This window comes from Sinocyclocheilus grahami, unplaced genomic scaffold (genome assembly GCF_001515645.1).
Source record: "Sinocyclocheilus grahami isolate Dianchi unplaced genomic scaffold, SAMN03320097.WGS_v1.1 scaffold107.1, whole genome shotgun sequence".
Classification (NCBI taxonomy): Eukaryota; Metazoa; Chordata; class Actinopteri; order Cypriniformes; family Cyprinidae; genus Sinocyclocheilus; species Sinocyclocheilus grahami.
In genome coordinates this window covers 727,620-747,834 of record NW_015505286.1, presented here as the reverse complement: position 1 = coordinate 747,834, position 20,215 = coordinate 727,620, and the positions used below count along the sequence as shown (strand labels likewise).

At 40.0% G+C, this 20,215-nt stretch overlaps 1 protein-coding gene across 1 annotated transcript in view; it reads left to right on the top strand.

Moving 5' to 3' along the window:
• slco2b1 (solute carrier organic anion transporter family, member 2B1) overlaps positions 1-7,050 on the top strand; it is a 21,654-nt gene extending 14,604 nt beyond the window's left edge. The window contains exons 12-15 of the mRNA XM_016276975.1: positions 2,374-2,543; positions 4,221-4,285; positions 5,372-5,492; positions 5,821-7,050. Of these exons, the coding sequence (XP_016132461.1) occupies positions 2,374-2,543; positions 4,221-4,285; positions 5,372-5,492; positions 5,821-5,995 (531 nt within the window). The 3' untranslated portion in view covers positions 5,996-7,050. The remainder of the gene's footprint in view (positions 1-2,373; positions 2,544-4,220; positions 4,286-5,371; positions 5,493-5,820) is intronic.
• The last annotated feature ends 13,165 nt before the right edge of the window (positions 7,051-20,215 follow it).

Below are 20,215 nucleotides of genomic sequence, written 5' to 3'. Positions count from 1 at the left end.
AGGTCATGCTTCCTCAACGACCTCCTTCTACGGGGTCGTGGTTAGCAGCGATTGCAGCGACATAAACTTTAAGGGTGGAAGGAGACAGCCTTCGCTCCAACCCTTGCTGCAAAAGGACAGCACAACTCCGATCGGGCATCTTCGGGGGTCTTCTCGGCAAGAAGAACACCACTCAACGAACAGGTTCCACTTCAAGTGTAGGCGTGTTTCGTAGACGGTGCTCTCGCTGAAGTGATGGTGTCAACTACCTCTTGGGGTAGGCTACTCAGAACCTCCGCGTCCTGTCCAGGGACCGGACATGAAGTTTCCAGAGGTCTGGGAAGGCCAATAGGGTGCCACCAGCAAGACTTGCTCCTCGTCCTCCCTGACCTTAAGACCTGCTCCAGGGGCACTCCTGCCCGGAGGAACGCAAGGTCTGACCACGGGGTGAAGGTTTGGCGGCAGGACGGTGTATCTTGGACCCGGAAGGTGCTGCGTTGCCACGCCCAACCGCAAGACAGGACCATCGGTCGCCTTCACTGTTGTGAAGCGGATGCTACTGAACTTGGGGGGGACGCCGGGCGACTGAATCGCATAGCCAAATGCTCTTGTTTTGGCGGTGGCAGGGGGGCCACCCTCGGCGACGGCAGCAGCTGTGGAGAACTCGCCAACACGAAGAGAACTCGTTCAGTCTTCTTCTTTCAGTAGAGTAGTCAGGCGCAGAACAATGTGATCGCTCGGCTCCGAAGCGAAAAGCTGAATATGCGCTGCATCTGCTACCTACTTATACTCACGCTGTGATCAGCAGCAGCTGGATGCAATAATCGCATGCCAATGTGCATTGGCTCATTTAGTTTACACTCGAAGTAGATTGGTCCCTCTAAGCGAGATCCCAATTCGTCGGTCCTCCGACGTGACGTCGAGAGTGACCGACTGAAAGGGAACCATGGTTACATAAGTAACCTGAGACGTTTTTGCTTACATTTGCTTACAGTTTCATGGCCTACTTTGGCCACATTAAAAAAAATTTAAAATCAGAACACTTCCTGCATGCCTAATCCTTTTAATTGCTTTCAAAACAAACAAAGTTATTTTCCTGAGCAGCATATGGTACTTATCTTCCAGGCATGGATATTACCTTTAGAGAAATGTCATGAGGCAAAACTCCTTTGACAGTGTTGGTGGTTTCTTAAGGTTTCTTTCTAGGTTTCTTAAGCCCTATTCGGACGGTAATTGTTTCTCAGGGGGACGAAAGTGATTTTCACCATTTACAGGGGGTAGTTGGTGATTTTAATGCCATCCGAATCCAGGATGTCGGTGTTTTTCTCTCATCATCCCCGTAAAAATCCCCGGCCGAATTACCTACTGTTTTTTGACAAACACCAATGTTGTGTGGTAATTTAATTGCCGTCCGAATCCACATCTCTGAGTTTACGAGAAGAAATCGATTCAATTTCAGTGTTTAAACCCTTTTTGAGCACTCCCGAACACCGTAAGGTAACGTTGTACTTCAGTGTAATTTGCATACATATTTATTTCTGAAATGCTGGAAAGTATTTAAAATAACAATACTTCATAACTACTCCACCACAGCGACTGGGAGCAGAAAGAAAATAAAAGCACGTAAACATTCGAAATGGGTCTCTATTATGGCAGCAGCAGGTATGCAATACAATTTTAAAATGTGTATTATAAATGGATATATATCGTGTATAATTATATAACTATAGCGCGTCTATTTTCCTATTTTTAAACAGGAGATTTAAATAATCAAATAATAAATAGGACTATATATTATAAAATATGCATGGAATAGTAAGAATACATTTTACATAATAATAAGTATTTTTAAATACATTTTACACAATGATAAGAATACATTTGTGAGTAAAATTCACTTTATTTACAGCAGACAATCATGTGACTGGCCACGTGAGCAGCGTGTTCCCGGGTTCGTAGGATCACAAAACTTACTCCTCCGCTGTGAATAAATCGCCATCCGAATCCATGAGTTTTATCACTGAGGTGAAATGTAAATTTGTTTTTACAGACGTCCACATGAGAAACAATTACCGTCCAAATCGGGCTTTAGAAGCTGTTTAAAGTTGTTCATTACTAAAGTATGTAGCAGAAAAGCAGATAACAATTAAAAAGAAAAAATGTAGTGGCTGCATACTTATTACTTTATGGCTTTACTACCTAACTCTGGAACAGATTTATTAATATTGGTCTTCTTAATTCATACAGACCTTTTTTAATTCCCTGCAAATATGAGAATAAGAACAGTGGCTGCAAGCGTTAAATATCAATGGTCTGAAAGTAACCTCTCAAAAGCAAAACTATTAAATTTCACTTTTCAGTATCTAGTATTTAATCATCCTAAATCTTCCACAGAACTACACAGATTGTGAATGTGTGGCATCAATTGGTTCTCCAGGCTTTGCATTACCAGGACCGTGTGGAAATGGCTGTAATAATCGGCTCATTCCCTTCATGATCCTGTCCTCCTTTACATGCTTTGTGGCTTCACTTTCCCACACTACATCTTTTATGATGATCCTCAGGTATTTACTCTATTTTCATTTCCCTTTATTTTATGTAAATACAGTATGATCTGTTGAATATGACCATCTAATGTGACCTCTTTATGTTTTATATATCTGACAGTTACATATCTATATGTCTGTTTTTCTTAAGTTTATTATGTTTTATTTTAATACTCGGCATGAAGTATTGAGTTATAGTTAGAGAACAGGTGTTTTTGGGGTAGTACGTGATTATGTCATTTCATAATTTTGGTCAAGTGAAGAGAAAATCAAATGAAAAATACTTTTATGTGAAGAACAGTGGAATTATGTTGAACCTTTAAAAACTAATGGCAGTGAAGGTTGTGGCATGATTTGTCTAAAATGAAGAGTGTCAAGGTGAACTTGCTTAGCAGGTTGCAGCTTGTTGAAGTGCAACACTTGCATATTTGCTACCTACAGCATTCTAAAAATTATTAATTTTACTATGCTAATAATGCTTTTTTAAAACAAACAGCCGTGGAGTACTCAATACTCTATATACTAAATACTAGATCAATACTCTGTTTGACCTTTTAATCACTGCACTGATTAATGTTTTCACCCACTTTGTCTTTTAAAGCCAGATATGTCGCTCATTTGTCATGCATCTATGCCCTTCAGCTATAATACGTCATAGTATCATTATACCATAGTCAAAAACCTGCCTGTGCAGGCCCTGTCAACATCACAATAAAACTGCCATCAGCGTAATAACAGACCACAGGCACTCACTTTCGGAAAATCCTCAAAGGATATGTTAAATTTGGTAACACTTTCTATGAAGCCCATATTTATAATACATTATAAGAGAATTCTTAAGGCATTATAATGAATGCATAATATATTATGAAAAAAAAACCTTATAATATGTTCATCTCATGAGTAATCATAACAACAGTTTTAATGCATTATAATATTTACTTATTTGTGGTTATAGCGTTTAAGATTATGATGATTTATAATACACAATGAACACGATGTATCCACTTATCTTACAATGGATTATATTACCCATAGTTATAATGTATTATAAGTCTCATATCTTGCCATTGTTAACTTGTTACTTTATGTAAAGCAGACAAAGACAACAACAATGCCAACAACAATAAAAATAAAAATTTTATTTTTTTCTTTAAACAGCAATAACATCAGATATTTGATCAGATTAATGTGTAATATGGCACATTTGATTTTAACTATATTTATTGTAATATCAGTAAGATAGTAAGATAATGTGCAGATTTTAAATAAATAATGTCAAGATATGAGACTTATAATCCATTATAAATTAAATGGATTTAACAGTGTTTATTGTGTGTTATAAATAATCATTCTCATAAAAGTTATAACCACAAATACGTAAGTTTTAGAATGTATTATAATTGTTTTTATGATTATTTATTAAATGAATCAAGTATATGTTAAATATATGAAACAAATATATATATATATATATATATATATATATATATATATATATATATATATATATATATATGAATAATGCATTTTGCATTCATTATAATGCCTTAAGAATACCCTTTCATAGAGTGTTACCAAAAATTTATTTCAAAGAGCTCATGTGGCCATATTCTGTAATGTAACTGAAATGTCTTATTTATAAAAAAAAAATAAAAATGTTGTAAAATGATGTATTGTGTTGGATTCGTTCAGGACTGTGACTCCAGAAGACAAATCTTTTGCCTTGGGAATTCAGTTCATGCTGTTTCGAGTTCTCGGTAAGCAAAAGAAGTTAATCATGCAGAACGGACACATGTCATATTTTAACAGAAACATTTTACTGTAACGGAGGGAACACAGGAAGCGTGCGGATCCATCTGCAAGGCTTTATTCGCAAGAGACGTGGTCATAAACAGGCATAGGTCAGATGATGGTAAACAGGTATATTGATGGCAAGGCAAGAGGGATAATCCAGATACAAGGCAAAGGTCCAGGCAGGGGCGAACAGTATCCAATTGGGCGAGACTCGAGGGATAATCCAGATACACAGGCAGTGATCAGAACAGGAACTGAGTGGGTGTTAAATAGAGTGAGTAATGGCTCTCAGGTGAGCGTGTGATCAGTGAATTCACCTGTGTAAGTGCAATGGATGATGGGAACTGTAGTCCGGAGTGACATGTAACAGTCTGTGTAGTGTGAGAGTCAATGTAATGGTAGAGTGACCTCTACTGGTAATCGGCCAGAAGGCCACGGACCGGATTCGTGACAGTTACAACCAAAGCCTGGTATGAGGCCACTGAGTTATTGACCAAAACAAAAGCAAGAATATCAAAGCATGATAATAACAATTTCAGGCAGTAGTCGTGAGAGGCTTAGTACATCAGTTCACACATGTTAAGCAATGGTGCTCATGTGGTTAAAATAGGTTTAAATCTGGTCTGTACTATCTACTATGTCTAATCTATTAAAGAGGCAAAATCTCAAAAATAAAATAAAAAATGATAGTGAAATTAAAGTGTTTCGACCTACATTTTTACTGGCATATTCTGACCCGCCCTTAGTGTTATATGTCTTTGTTTATACAACATGTTTTTCCAGTATTGTAAAAGTTGCAGTGATATCTTAAAAAATTTAATAACTCACCATCCATCATAACAGATATCATATCATTAACAGGAATAGGTGTGTTAAGACCATATTTGAGCCAAATAGTTATGGATCTCGTAGTCTTTGGTGGTGTTTTATGTAACTTATGAATGTGTGTATGGTATTGATCAACACAATGGTGGGTTATACCATTTGTACTGAGTCTGGTTATATTTTCTAAAAAGATATATTAACAAGGAACTTTCATTCCTTGACAGCATTCCTTCCATCTCCAGTGCTGTATGGCCGTGCCATTGATACAGCTTGCATTCTGTGGGGAAAGAAATGCAGTAAGATAACATCATGTCGCTACTACGATTTAGACCTTTTCAGACACAGGTAAAATTCAAAATTGCACTTCTCTGAAAGGTAGAGTGCCTTATACTGTATGTATTAGTATGTATTTTATAAAAAAAAAAATTTAAAAAAGTAATAATACCATGCCTAAAAAAATAATAATTAATTGGTAATCAGTTTATGCTGCTCTAGCTGGCCTCCCATCTGGCCAAGGTTGGAAAAGTGTCTCCCTGTCTACCCAAAGAAAGCCCCCAAAGTCCACTAAAACAGACAAGCCTTTCCAGGCTGAGATAGATTCAAACCAACTAATTTAAGTTGTTTTTTTTCAGCAAGGTAAACTTACATATGTTAAATATGTTTTGGTTCACAGATTCCTGGGACTCCAGATATTCTTTATATTTGGTGGTTTCGTCTGTTTTTTCCTGTCTTTTATGGTGCTTAGAAGAACAAATTCAACCCAGGAACAGAATGAGAAAATGAACAATCAGACCAAAAGTGAAAATTCCCAAGAAATGAAAGATGCCAAACAGATGATAAGCAATTAAAATGGACACTGCAATACACAAAGGATCCTTAGAAAGTAACTACTCAAATACGCCAAGTTTGACACAGGATGAAACCAGACTGTGAACACACTAATTACTACAAACAGTTTCCATCAGTCAGACAAAATAATGCAAGGAAATAACGTCCACTTTAAAATACATGCTATTGTTTATGTATTATCTCTGCCAGTAAGCCTGAAATATTTTCTTTGCTTCTTGTTGGAGGTAATATATTTTGTCTGTGAGCACTCATTTGTACTTTACACATTTCTATATGCTAAAAATGTGAAAATGTGAGTAGTGTTATTTGAACTCACTATTTAGTGTTGACAAGGAGCAAAGTATGTTGATATAAAGGGACCTTCTGTTGTGGTGTTTTTTTTAACTGTGATGTGTTTATGACAAGTTTGTTAGTAATTTTGGAAAGCACACTAACATATTTTGTTTTTGTTGCAGTTTATGTAACATGTTAGATCTGTTTACATTTTATAGTGTAAAAAAAAATCTATTCATATTGGTGCATCTGAAGCTTTTATATGATTTGTATTGTACTATGGTACATTTATGAATAACCAGTCACATGAATATATGTGGCATTTACCTTCACATAAGTATCAACATTTATCTATGTTTTGTTGAAACAAAAATAGAAATTTCATATTTCATAAATGGCTTGTCTGATGTGTTTTGATTGAACTAAAATGCTGTTTCTGTACAATGCCCTTTATACTTACAGGCCAAATAATCACATGTACAATGATCCAAATGTTACAGTTTATTTTTCTAATCTCATAATTATACTCAAGGGACATTGATTTTAAATAAAAATACTAATCAAATAGTGGTTTATGTGTTTGATAGCACCTGCTTTTAAAAAAAATTGAGAATACCTTTAAAAGATGTGTGCCGTAATACCCCAGAGGATACACATGATCTCTGCATCATCCATCTCAGAGTGGAGCATGCTCAGTCAGCTCTTGAGGGTACTGGCTGTGCTCACTGTGACACATTTAAGGGGGACAGAAGCCAGGCAACTGCAGCATGTGGTTCGGGTCACGTTGCCACCAAGGTGGCTTTGCGACTTCAAACGTGAGGCTTGCAGGTAGATCTATTAACGTTCTTAGAATTGACAAGACGGTTGACCCTGAGTGGTCAGCTAAATATCTACAGTGGATCTAAAATATGAATAGTTAATTATAACTAGTTATGGTTAATTATTCATATTTCCCATGAGCTGATTCGCTACACTGAGGAGCTCAAGAGGGGCCTAGCCCTTTCTCCAGCCTCACTCATAGCTCTTTTGCTCTTAGGCCAGATCAGGAAGAACACTTAGCTGCCTCTTCGGTAACACTTTATTTCGATAGTCCACTTTAGACATTTTATTATCAGATAGATAATAACCCTCTATTATCATATCAGGATCAGCTGTTGTACAATGCTCGTTATAAACATTCTCTGTCAACTCTGGTTTGATCCAGAGTTTGTGAGGCGCGTGCACCTGAAAGTGTGACATGTGCGGCAAACAGCCAATCACATGGAACATGGAAAGCATCAGTTTGAATAAAATCTGTTTGGGAGAAGGGTAACCATGTAACGTAAGTTACCATTGTGACAAAACCAGCTCAAAACCAACCCACCTTCTCGAGCCCGAAAACTCTTTGCTCAAACTAAAAGTGAACAGGGTAAAAACTGAAACTGACTTCGTGTAGGCCACTGGTCATAGAATTTGTGTAGCTCAGTGGTACATGCTATTAAAATCCAGCTAGATATCTCTCCTCTCAGTGTGTGAAAGTGGTATGGATTTTTTTCAATGACTCATTTGAATCATTCACTCAACCGATTCATTCAAACACCCTTAATATTTATATTCGTGAATGAAATATAGAATTATAATTTTTTTGGCCAGTAATAATGATTTGTTTTGACCAGTAATTTGATTTGATTTTGTTTGGAACTATTTTCAGTAAAGGAGCAAAGAAACTGTCACAATTATGGACTTTTGTGTTTCATTTCCTGTTTTCCTATTTAGTCTTGTTTCATGACCTATGCTGCATCCCAATTCACATACTATCCGTCCTAAATAGTATTCGAAATTAGAATTAGTATGTCCCAAATCGTAGTATGTTGAAATTAGTATTCTAAAGGTACCTGGATGGTTTACTGCTCCCCATAGAAATTTGAAGTGCAGATCCGTGCATTCTCTAATGGTTAATATTGCCCACAACACATTGCGCGGTGGACAACGATTCGATTAGAACTACAAACAGGCATAAAAAGTGTAAAAAAAAAATACAAAAATGGTGGTTATGTGAGACCGACAGACAGGTAGAGAAAGGGGTTTGAGTGATAAATAATATCTAACCTGTTGAAAAAATATTAATTTAATGTTATCCGCATTATATTTCATCTGCAGCAACACTGTGAACTTTATAATGGTACGTTTGGTCATTAACGTTTAAATGCATCATTATGTAAACATATGAGCAGAGTTCTCGGCATGATAGACCCGCGACTGACAGATCAACGTGCCTCTTCATTTCTCTATTATATAATATTAGGATAATGTTAACTTTGACAAGATGATTGACAGTGCAGTTTAAATGGTGACAGGATGTACGTAACTAAGCAACAGAGCGTCCGTTAAAGACGCAGTTATGACGAAGTAGCATGTCCCAAAGCTTGCCTAATATTCTGCTACATACTCAAAAGTATGTACTTTTTCTTCACAAAAAGAGTGCATGCTTTTAGGGCATAGTATAAGTAGGCGAATTGGGACACAGCACTAGTTTTGCTTCGTTTCCTTGATTAGTTCATTCACTTCACCTGTGTCCTGTTAATTTAGTAACAGGTCGCTTGTTACTAATTAGTCCCTTGTTTGTGTTTGTATAAAGTCTCCCCATTTGTTCCCTGAGTTGCCGGTTATTGTATTATGTTACTTGTGTTTGGATGTACCCCTCTTCAGCATCATCAGTAAAAGTCCTAGTGGAATAATCTTTTTCTTCGTGCGCATTGTTTTGCACCAGCACACCTGTGACAGAATAACCGGCCACAAAATATGTAAGCGGCGTGTTTCCCCACGTTTTGTTTTTCCATTTTTTTTGTTTAGTTTTTTTTTATTTTATGGACAATCCCGCCTTCCTCCTCCTCCTGCTGAAGCGATCTGTCGAGGATCATACCAGATTGTTTCTGGAAGTAGCTCATCACACCAGTTACCTGGACGACTGCCTCTGCACGTTCTACAACGCGAGCCTCAACAATGCTTGCAGAGCGCGGTTGTCCGAAGATGGTCCTTGGGACCATCACCGCCTTGATGGTTTCATCGCCTTTGTGGAGTGAGTGGGTACTGGTTAGAAACGGATCTCCATTCACCGTCGCAATTAAGGAAGATCTCGCCAGGCCCACCCCGGACCTAGAGCCCAGCCAAACATCAAGCTCTGAAGGGTTTAGCTCCTCACTACTTGAGTGAGCTCATATAGCATTATAGTTCTTCATATCCGCTGCGATCTCAAAACTCTGGCCATTTGATAATACCTGGAATATCAAAATCAACTGCGGGCGGCAGATCTTTTTCCTATTTAGCACCCAAACTCTGGAACCATTTACCTAGTGTTGTTCAGGAGGCAGACACACGCTGTCAGTTTAAATCTAAATTAAAGACCCATCTCTTTAACCTAGCATACACATATTACACTATCACATTTCAATATTTCAAATCCATTAAAGGATTGTTAGGCTGCATTAATTAGGTCAACCGGAACCGGGAACACTTCCCATAACACCTGATGTGCTCACTACAAATATTAGTCTCTTTCATTCTTATTCCGAGGTTACCATAGCCATACGGATCCAGTCTGTATCCAGATCAGATGGTCATCGTAGCCACCCAGATCCAGTCCATATCCAGACCAGATGGTTGACACCTAGAGACAACCTCTACAGCTCTGAATGTCAGCAGAGACCATGTCAACTAGATGCGCCCCAGAGACAGATCCCCTGTGAAGACCTCATCACCTCGACGACCATTGGCACAAAACCACGGGAACCAGACAAGTCCTCTGCACCTGTGTTGCAGCCTGGAATTAAACCACGCCATGTGGGTTTCATCTGGCCAGAGGAGAACTGGCCCCCCTACTGAGCCTGGTTTCTCCCAAGGTTTTTTCTCCATTTCTGTCACCGATGGAGTTTTGGTTCCCTGCCACTGTCACCTTTGACTTGCTTAGTTAGGGACACTTGACTGATTGCACAAACACTATTGGAAGAGAGCTGAACTGGATGATGACATCACTGAATCATCAATGAACTTACTTTAGCTGGAAAAAAATGACTGTTATCGTCTCGCATTATTGACAAACTATTTTCCTGTTTGACACTGTAAAGCTGCTTCAGTATTGTATAAAGCACAATATAAATAAAGGTGACTTGACTTGACTGAAGAATGTAGTGGAAGCACGCAGGTGAATCAGAGAGGCAAAACTTGAGACCTGTTCAGGTCAGTTTCATCTGTAAATAGGCTATTGTAGTTTTGTCCTTGTTTTGTCTTTGTTTATTTAAAGCTGCAGTCCGTAACTTTTTTTTGGTTAAAAATGATCCGAAATCAATATTTGAGCAAGTCCATAACCAGCCAGTGTTCAAAACTACTTCAAAAGGTACTTACTTTTAGCCTGATTCACAACGGTTAGCTTATAATAATGTTTTCTAATTTGAGTGGTACGGATAGGTTTTCGCGGGAAATTCGAGCATGCCGCTGCATCATTACATCACGTCTGTAAACATAAAGAAGTTGTCCCGGCTACTAGGCTTTCACATGTGACTGAGGATCCTGCAGGTGGCAGATCATTTATAGCCTTTTCTCACAGCAGCTAGAATAATTAAATGTATAATTTTGATGGCGGATTGTAATCCAGAAAGGATTATGTGTATATGAAACACATGTGAATGAAATTAAATTATTCCAGATTACAGATTACACAAGATTTGTATTTTAAAGACAACCAGTTCGAAGGGAGCATAATTTGCTTTTTGGGTTAAAATAATTTCTTAATATGAAATTTGAATGGTATGAAAATTTTATATTAGACTGTACAGAAATTTAAATCTACACGCTAATACACACATAGTCACGCAATGCTGATGTTGTTAACATTAATAATTTGAGAATAAAGTATAACAATAATCATTTGCAAGGTTTGATGTGATATGAGCTAACCAATCTTTAGATTAAATCACCATTGGTAGCGCAATTTATTGTAATGCTTTTTTCCTCAGTTGGTCAAAACAAAAGTGCCAGACTTGTTACTTGTTCAGATGACAATAAACAGTGAAAATTCTTATTTGGGTCATATATTCCAAGACGTAGGCTAGAATCTGTGATTGAGAAGAGCAGTAAATATCCACACCGGTGTGGTGACTGACTGCCACATATACTCTTCAAAACATTAGATTCATCTGCGCTGGAGCCGAGCCGGAGCACAACCCACGCAAGGAAGATTAATTCTGCAAAAAGCTGCAATTGCAGGTTTTCAAACAGAGATGGCGACAAAGAGGCAAAACTTACGGACTGCATCTTTAATTAAGCATTAAATTGGCAGCAACTGTTAGCAGTAGCACCCCATTACTAACATTGCTCAAAATACTGGATGCTAAAGGACATCATCATCTATTGTAAAGTTACAGTAGTAATTTAGCAGACAAATATTCACATCATTTTATAACAGGTTTAGAGGGAGCTAGGACAGACGACAACACAACCTTCACGAAAATGACCAATGGTTCATTTTCGTTAGGGAAAAATGTGACTTGTGATAATGCAATGACATATTCAGTATTAGGATTTTTCTATAAAGATATTTTTATGATGTAGTTCTTTTTTTTTTACTAATTTTGGAATTTGGACAATTTAGAAAATATAGTTATTTTTATCTCAAGTATTTTAGTCAATTTAGGATAAAATAATAACGCATTCTCGTAATGTAATACTTTAAATTAACTAAAATGCATATTATGTGCAAACAAATTACAATGAGGTGGTTGTTTTGCAACAATGGTGGAGACAAGCTGATGAAAAAGTGACAGGTACAAGAAAATTAGCAAAAAAGTAAAACACACACACAAGTGAGAGATAGCCAGGGAAAATGAAGAGAATGTAAAGGAAAATGGAAGTGAAGTTGATGAGAGAATGGCCCCAGCCTACGGATTTAAACCTTTTTTTATGTGATGGTGATGGCCATAAAAAAAATAGGGTTTCAAAATGTATTGTGGGTGTATGGGATGGCCTGGAGGAGTGTGAGATTTCCTGGTCTGAAATGTTGTCCCAGTCCAGCCTTGTTATCAAGCATTACATATTATGTAGAATATAAGTAAACAATATGAAAATAATGACATCTGAGGTAAAAATATTCAGTATTGGTACAAACATGAGGTTAAATTTTTAACTTTGCCTGTAGTGCTAATTGTGCAACTTATCTTGCTTGGCTTGTTTAACCAAATGTCCTGTCCTTTATTTACACCGTTTTGAGGTCGAAATCGAACTTCATTGGGTTGTTTTTAACATATTTTAGTCTGTCTCAGGAGAGGTGCCCTTCTGTCTTCATGAAAACAGGGATAAATTGTTATTCAGCTTCTGTTGCACTTAATCGCTGCAACATTCCAGAAGTGTACTCCTCCTCACTGGGATGAGGGCCAGGACAGCAAGGACTCAAGAATAAATGTATCCTCTTTCACAGCTATGTTGAACATTTCATGAACAAAAACTGGTATTCAAACACTTGGAAAGATGAGGAGAATGGAGGATGGTACATAATTACTTCCTGTGATCATTCCAAGCTTTTTTATCTTAATATCATCTGCTGTCAGATGAAGGCTGACAGTGGTGCAGATGCTCATATGACTAAAATAGGTAAAAACATAGTGATTAAGAGGGCAGATATAAAATTTATTTTGAGATATTTCCCTGAAATGCATGTTTGGAATGCATGCTTTTATCTGTCTGCCTAGATATTCCTTCAAAATTAATCTAAGCATGTCAGACCCACACAGCAAACGATCTTGGCCCGAATGCGGCCTCAAGCTGGCACTGCTGGCCTCCTCTCGGCAATGGCATGTACTCTTTCAGCCAGAGCTGGGCCATGTGTGGCAATGATGGCACAGTGTGGATCACGGCAAACAATATGAGAGTCAACTGTTGTGGGAGGAGAGTGGCTCAAATCAGGCTTGTGACCTGACAGCATATTATGTGACCCATGATAAATAAATAAACTATTGCATGATAAAGGTTAAATGATCACAGAAATTTCAATGAAGTGTAGTATTGTTTAAATTTAATCTTTGAAATGGCAAGTCAAAACAAAATGAGTTTATTAGTAAATCAGTAAACTGCAATAAACTGCACTTAATTATAAATTATTATTCTCAGTACAAATAATCTTAGAATATTTAGAGAGAGAGAGAGAGAATTTTGAATTTTAAAAAATATGTTTTATTACAATCAAACAAACAATTATTAATTACTTTACTTTATAAAAAAAAAAAAAATCATAATACAAAAAAACACTTCTACATACTTCCTTTCATATACAATACAACAAAATACTCCTTTACTGCAAAAAAGATGCAAAAAATAACATCCCTTCACATAAAGAACATAATACATTTCTACTACACCATTTCATTTCAAATGATGACAAATCATTCATAACTTTGAAAAAATTGAAATCCATAATTACTCTTAATTTAATTAAATTGAAAAAAAAAAACATCAATACATCTTGTCCAGAAATATTCTCAACCTTATTCTTGCTACTAACATAAATTGCCATTTTTGATTGGCCCAAAACCAAATGGGGATTCCTGCCTGCACAAGAACCTGGACCACATCTAAGACCATGTGATGCACACACTCCCATGAGTTATTTTATGTGATGGTTATATGTATTCTAAATAAACTACAAACTTAGTTATATATATATTTGGAAAAAATAAAACTTAGGCTAATTTGGGAAAAAATAAAACGGATTTCATAGGGCCCTACAAATATCATGCATCTGAAGCTATAATTTTAATACCAAGCAACAGTGCATATTATATAGGGCCTATTTTAATTTGTTTAAACGGTGCTCACTGATTTTTGTGAAAGACCCAAGAAGGAGCATGCACAGTCCCTTTCCACACAGCCACACTTCATGTTTGGTTGAAATAATCCTTAAGCATGTACATTTATAATTTCCTTCAGTTTAATTTAAATGTGCAATTAAAATAAATTAAAATAAATGTATATTTTAAAGTTTAGAATTAGACAGCCTTGCGTTGTGTAGACAATTGTGTCCAACCTACTCTAATACTATTATAACCTGTTTAAATATGAACAAGGGATTTACAACATTAAAGAAATCCTTTATTTATAACATGTACATGAAAAATCTAAAAGATTGGACACAACTATAGGACACAGTCATGCAGCAGCGAGCAACAGTGAAAGGAACCTCAAGGTTGTGAAATTGTATAGGGCCCCATTCCTGTATTTTGCCTGGGGCCTCCAAATCACTAAATCCGCCCCTGTATATATATATATATATATATACCAAGCACATACGTGTGTATATATATATACAGCCAACTTACCTCAGTTCCACAAAAGTTTTCCAGCATTCGGTTTTGCTCCTTTAGCCATTATATCACAGACTCAACTTTTTCCGCACTATGACGAGACCTGTACTAGGGATCTTTCGCAATCTGCAGGCCCTAGGCTCACTCCTTTTCCGCCAGTCACCGCCGCCGAGCACCAGGCTTCATCGCGGCTGCCGCTCTGCTCGACCAGCCACACGCTCTCCACAATGCAGAGGCTTAACCTCGCCTCCACCGGAGAGACTTCCAACTTCCCCGACGTCCTCGTATCATTCGGCCATGCCAATATATCCTCCGATCAGAAAGTGGATAGTATTTAAGGCTGAAGCAAACACTTATTTATTTCTGACGAACCATTCTCACGGAGGGTAAACAAAGCTGATCTGTACGATCTATTCTTCACCCTGCAAATTAGCCAAGGCGGTCAATATATCGAGCAAAGCCTCGAACTCACCTCACTTGACACTACCATTGTCCCGCACAAAACCCGGCTCTCCTCAAGCTTTGGGTTGCAGCGGTAGGCCTTAAACGAGCCTGGGCCGCGCCCCAGTTCTCACCGCAGCAAAACCTCATTTGCTTCCCGCTTCGGCTCAACTTTTCACCGCGGCTCTTCCGGCCACAGCGCCACATGTAGCCGGGCATGGCAGTCGCTAGCGTGAGGCTGCCTCCGCTAATGCCGCAGGCTGTGTTGCAATTAAATTTTTAGGTAAAGTCGCTAAAGGTAGGTCGTTTGTTGTTAAACGACGTGATGACATTATGGATGTAACCAAGACGCAAAACTGCATAGAACACACAATGAAATTACTCACATTTTCTGTATTAATTTTCACTAGCTTTTTACCTGCATTTTAAATTACACATTGTACTCCGATAGACAGATAAAATGAAAAATATTTGATTTTCGTGAAAATAAGTTAAACAGTGTACAATTATAGGTGCAAACTAACAACTAAGGTGTATCATAAATAAACTATTATTATTTATTATTATTATTAGTGAACAAGTACAACTAGCAACCTAATTCACATGCGTTGTGCATACTGCTAGGCACCTCTCTCCCAGTCTCTACCAGCTGATGTGCTGCTTGGCTGGCTAGCTGTTTCAATACTTATTACTTATTGTGTGATTAAGAGGAAAAGCATGTCTTTTCATCATTTTATGATGTCAAAGTCGTCATATTTCTCCTGCTACTTCTAACCTCTCTTCCTTTTCAGTGGTCTCCAGCTCCCATAGCACACACTAGCGTGAGGCTGCCTCTGCAAGCTGTGCAGGCTGCACAGGCTCTCCAGCATTTCCCCCTAAATATCACAAGCCCCGTGGCCTACAGCTACAGCAGCTGAAACAAGCGCAAAGCTGCTTACGCTTGCAACACATGCCCTCACATCTCAGTCTTTCCTCCTGTTACTTCTAATCCTTTTTCCTTTTCAGATGCCTTCAGCTCCTATAGCACACACTAGCGTTAGGCTGCCTCTGCTAGCGGTGCAGGCTGCACAGGCTCTACAGGATGTCACAAACCCCACTCCCTTCCTGTGGCCTACAGCAGCTGAAGGAAGCGTAAGGCTGCCTCCGCTTGCAACTCAGGCAAACACATCTCAGGCTTTTCCTCCCGTTTCTAATGACCCCTTTTTTTTTTTCAGTGGCCTCCAGCTCCCATAGCAGACACTAACCCGGAAGCCGATTTAAACGTCAGGCTGCCTCTGCTGACAATTGCAGTCCATGCACCTCTTCCTCATAGTGCCCTATTTTATTCAAAATCACGTTGTCTTCCAGATCAAGTTCCAGCTCCCCTTGAGCTTCAATACGCAGCAGGCCATCAGCGAGCCTGGGCCGCACCCCAGACTCGGCTGCTCCTCCCACTGCATTGCCTCACTCCTCTTCTCAAGCAATCACTGCGGCGCCTTCAGCTACAGCGCTGCATGAAACGTTGCCCGCTGGCGTAGGTTCCCAAACTCCTATCCTTCCCCCTCCCTTCCTTCTACCTCCGGCGGCAGACGTTAGCGTGAGGCTGCCTCCGCTAGCCATTCAAGCTCAGCCACCTTACACTTACCCTTCCGCTTCTCCTTTTCCTATCAAGCAGGGCATCATCAGCCAGCAACGCAAGCTTACTGGCACTCCTCCCTCATTTCCTTCTACCTCTTCCTATGTGCTTCCCTAAGCACCAGAGGCTAATCCGTGCGGAGGTGGACCCATCGCCAACCCCAGTACCTCACTATTCGCATCTCGTATTCCCATAACACATCCCTTAAAGCATCAATGCATCACTCGGTTCGATCCTCCAAGCAGTTTCACCCAGAACCATCCAATCTTATCTAACTGCTTGGAGACGATTTAAAGCTTTCCACCTCTCGTACAACCTGCCATTTCCCAATTTCTCCCTTCTCTCAATCACATCTTTCGTTTCCTACCTGAACACCTGTAAGAACCTCCAAGCACGGTCAATCAAAGGTTATCTAAGCGGCATCCAATTTTTTTTCCACAAATTAATCTACGGCAGCCCCTCTCCTGAAATAAACAATTCTCAAACATCTCTTTTGATCAAAGGAATTCAGCGCTTTCATTCTCCAAGTCCGGACACTAGACAGCCGATAACTTTCGACATTTTCTAAATGTATCCACATTCTCCGCACAGGTTCTACTCACTTCATAGCACTCGTAGACTCAATGCAATATTCATACTGGCTTTTTGTGGTTTCCCGAGATGCTTGGAATTCACAATAACTTCTATTCAACCCCAAACTCCATCCAACCGTCTCCAACCTTTCTGTGCTCGACAGCGAAACTATCTCCTATTTCATAAAACAAAGTAAATCAGATCAGGAAAAAGAGGTCACCACGTCTTTATTTTTAACCTCCTGTCACCAATCCAACCGTATCAGGGCCTTTTTCTTGCCTACAATTCAGAAGCTCTCAGTCTACATCCCCTCTTGACCCTCTTTTTGTCGATGATTGTAACCACCCCGTCACACATTTTTGGTTTAAAAAACATCTATCCAAACGATGTTCAATAAACATCGTCCAACCAGTCATACCCGTAGAAAGATTTTCCAGCCACTCTTTCCGAATCGGGGCAGTAACTACAGCAGCTCAAAAAGGCCTCTCACAGCAGCAGATCCAAGCTCTCAGTCGATGGTCATCGGACACCTTCAAGAGCAATATCAGGACCAATAATTTTCACAAAGAAAGCCCATCTAATTCTGATCAGTTAAATGAAATTTTATGCTGTGCCCCGCTTAATTTGATACTGCCGCCGCAGTGCCCCTCTTAATTTGATACTGCCACTGCAGTGCCCTGCTCGTTTGATACTGCTGCTGCAGTGCCCTGCTCATTTGATACTGCCGCTGCAATGCCCTGCTCATTTGATACTGCTGCTGCAGTTCCCCGCTCATTTGATACTGCCCCCGAAGCCGATAAGCCGATTTAAACGTCAGGCTGCCTCTGCTGACAATTGCAGTCCATGCACCTCTTCCTCATAGTGCCCTCAAAATCACGAAATCACGTTGTCTTCCAGATCAAGTTCCAGCTCCCCTTGAGCTTCAATACGCAGCAGGCCATCAGCGAGCCTGGGCCGCACCCCAGACTCGGCTGCTCCTCCCACTGCATTGCCTCACTCCTCTTCTCAAGCAATCACTGCGGCGCCTTCAGCTACAGCGCTGCATGAAACGTTGCCCGCTGGCGTAGGTTCCCAAACTCCTATCCTTCCCCCTCCCTTCCTTCTACCTCCGGCGGCAGACGTTAGCGTGAGGCTGCCTCCGCTAGCCATTCAAGCTCAGCCACCTTACACTTACCCTTCCGCTTCTCCTTTTCCTATCAAGCAGGGCATCATCAGCCAGCAACGCAAGCTTACTGGCACTCCTCCCTCATTTCCTTCTACCTCTTCCTATGTGCTTCCCTAAGCACCAGAGGCTAATCCGTGCGGAGGTGGACCCATCGCCAACCCCAGTACCTCACTATTCGCATCTCGTATTCCCATAACACATCCCTTAAAGCATCAATGCATCACTCGGTTCGATCCTCCAAGCAGTTTCACCCAGAACCATCCAATCTTATCTAACTGCTTGGAGACGATTTAAAGCTTTCCACCTCTCGTACAACCTGCCATTTCCCAATTTCTCCCTTCTCTCAATCACATCTTTCGTTTCCTACCTGAACACCTGTAAGAACCTCCAAGCACGGTCAATCAAAGGTTATCTAAGCGGCATCCAATTTTTTTTCCACAAATTAATCTACGGCAGCCCCTCTCCTGAAATAAACAATTCTCAAACATCTCTTTTGATCAAAGGAATTCAGCGCTTTCATTCTCCAAGTCCGGACACTAGACAGCCGATAACTTTCGACATTTTCTAAATGTATCCACATTCTCCGCACAGGTTCTACTCACTTCATAGCACTCGTAGACTCAATGCAATATTCATACTGGCTTTTTGTGGTTTCCCGAGATGCTTGGAATTCACAATAACTTCTATTCAACCCCAAACTCCATCCAACCGTCTCCAACCTTTCTGTGCTCGACAGCGAAACTATCTCCTATTTCATAAAACAAAGTAAATCAGATCAGGAAAAAGAGGTCACCACGTCTTTATTTTTAACCTCCTGTCACCAATCCAACCGTATCAGGGCCTTTTTCTTGCCTACAATTCAGAAGCTCTCAGTCTACATCCCCTCTTGACCCTCTTTTTGTCGATGATTGTAACCACCCCGTCACACATTTTTGGTTTAAAAAACATCTATCCAAACGATGTTCAATAAACATCGTCCAACCAGTCATACCCGTAGAAAGATTTTCCAGCCACTCTTTCCGAATCGGGGCAGTAACTACAGCAGCTCAAAAAGGCCTCTCACAGCAGCAGATCCAAGCTCTCAGTCGATGGTCATCGGACACCTTCAAGAGCAATATCAGGACCAATAATTTTCACAAAGAAAGCCCATCTAATTCTGATCAGTTAAATGAAATTTTATGCTGTGCCCCGCTTAATTTGATACTGCCGCCGCAGTGCCCCTCTTAATTTGATACTGCCACTGCAGTGCCCTGCTCGTTTGATACTGCTGCTGCAGTGCCCTGCTCATTTGATACTGCCGCTGCAATGCCCTGCTCATTTGATACTGCTGCTGCAGTTCCCCGCTCATTTGATACTGCCCCCGCAGTGCCCCGCTCATTTGATACTGCCGCCACAGTGATCCGCTCATTTGATACTGCCACCGCAGTGCCCCGCTCATTTGATACTGCCACTGCAGTGCCCCGCTTAATTTGATACTGCCGCCGCAGTGCCCCGCTTAATTTGATACTGCCGCCGCAGTGCCCCTCTTAATTTGATACTGCGGCCGCAGTGCCCTGCTCATTTGATACTGCCGCCGCAGTGCCCTCCTCATTTGATTCTGCCGCTGCAGTGCCCTGCTCATTTGATACTGCCGCTGCAGTTCCCTGCTCATTTGATACTGCCGCTGCAGTGCCCTGCTCATTTGATACTGCCCCCGCAGTGCCCCGCTCATTTGATACTGCCGACACAGCGCTCTGCTCAATTCAATTCTGCCACTGCAGTGCCTGCTTAATTTGATACTACCGCCGCAGTGCCTCCATCCATCGTTTCGAGCCTAATGGCTTAT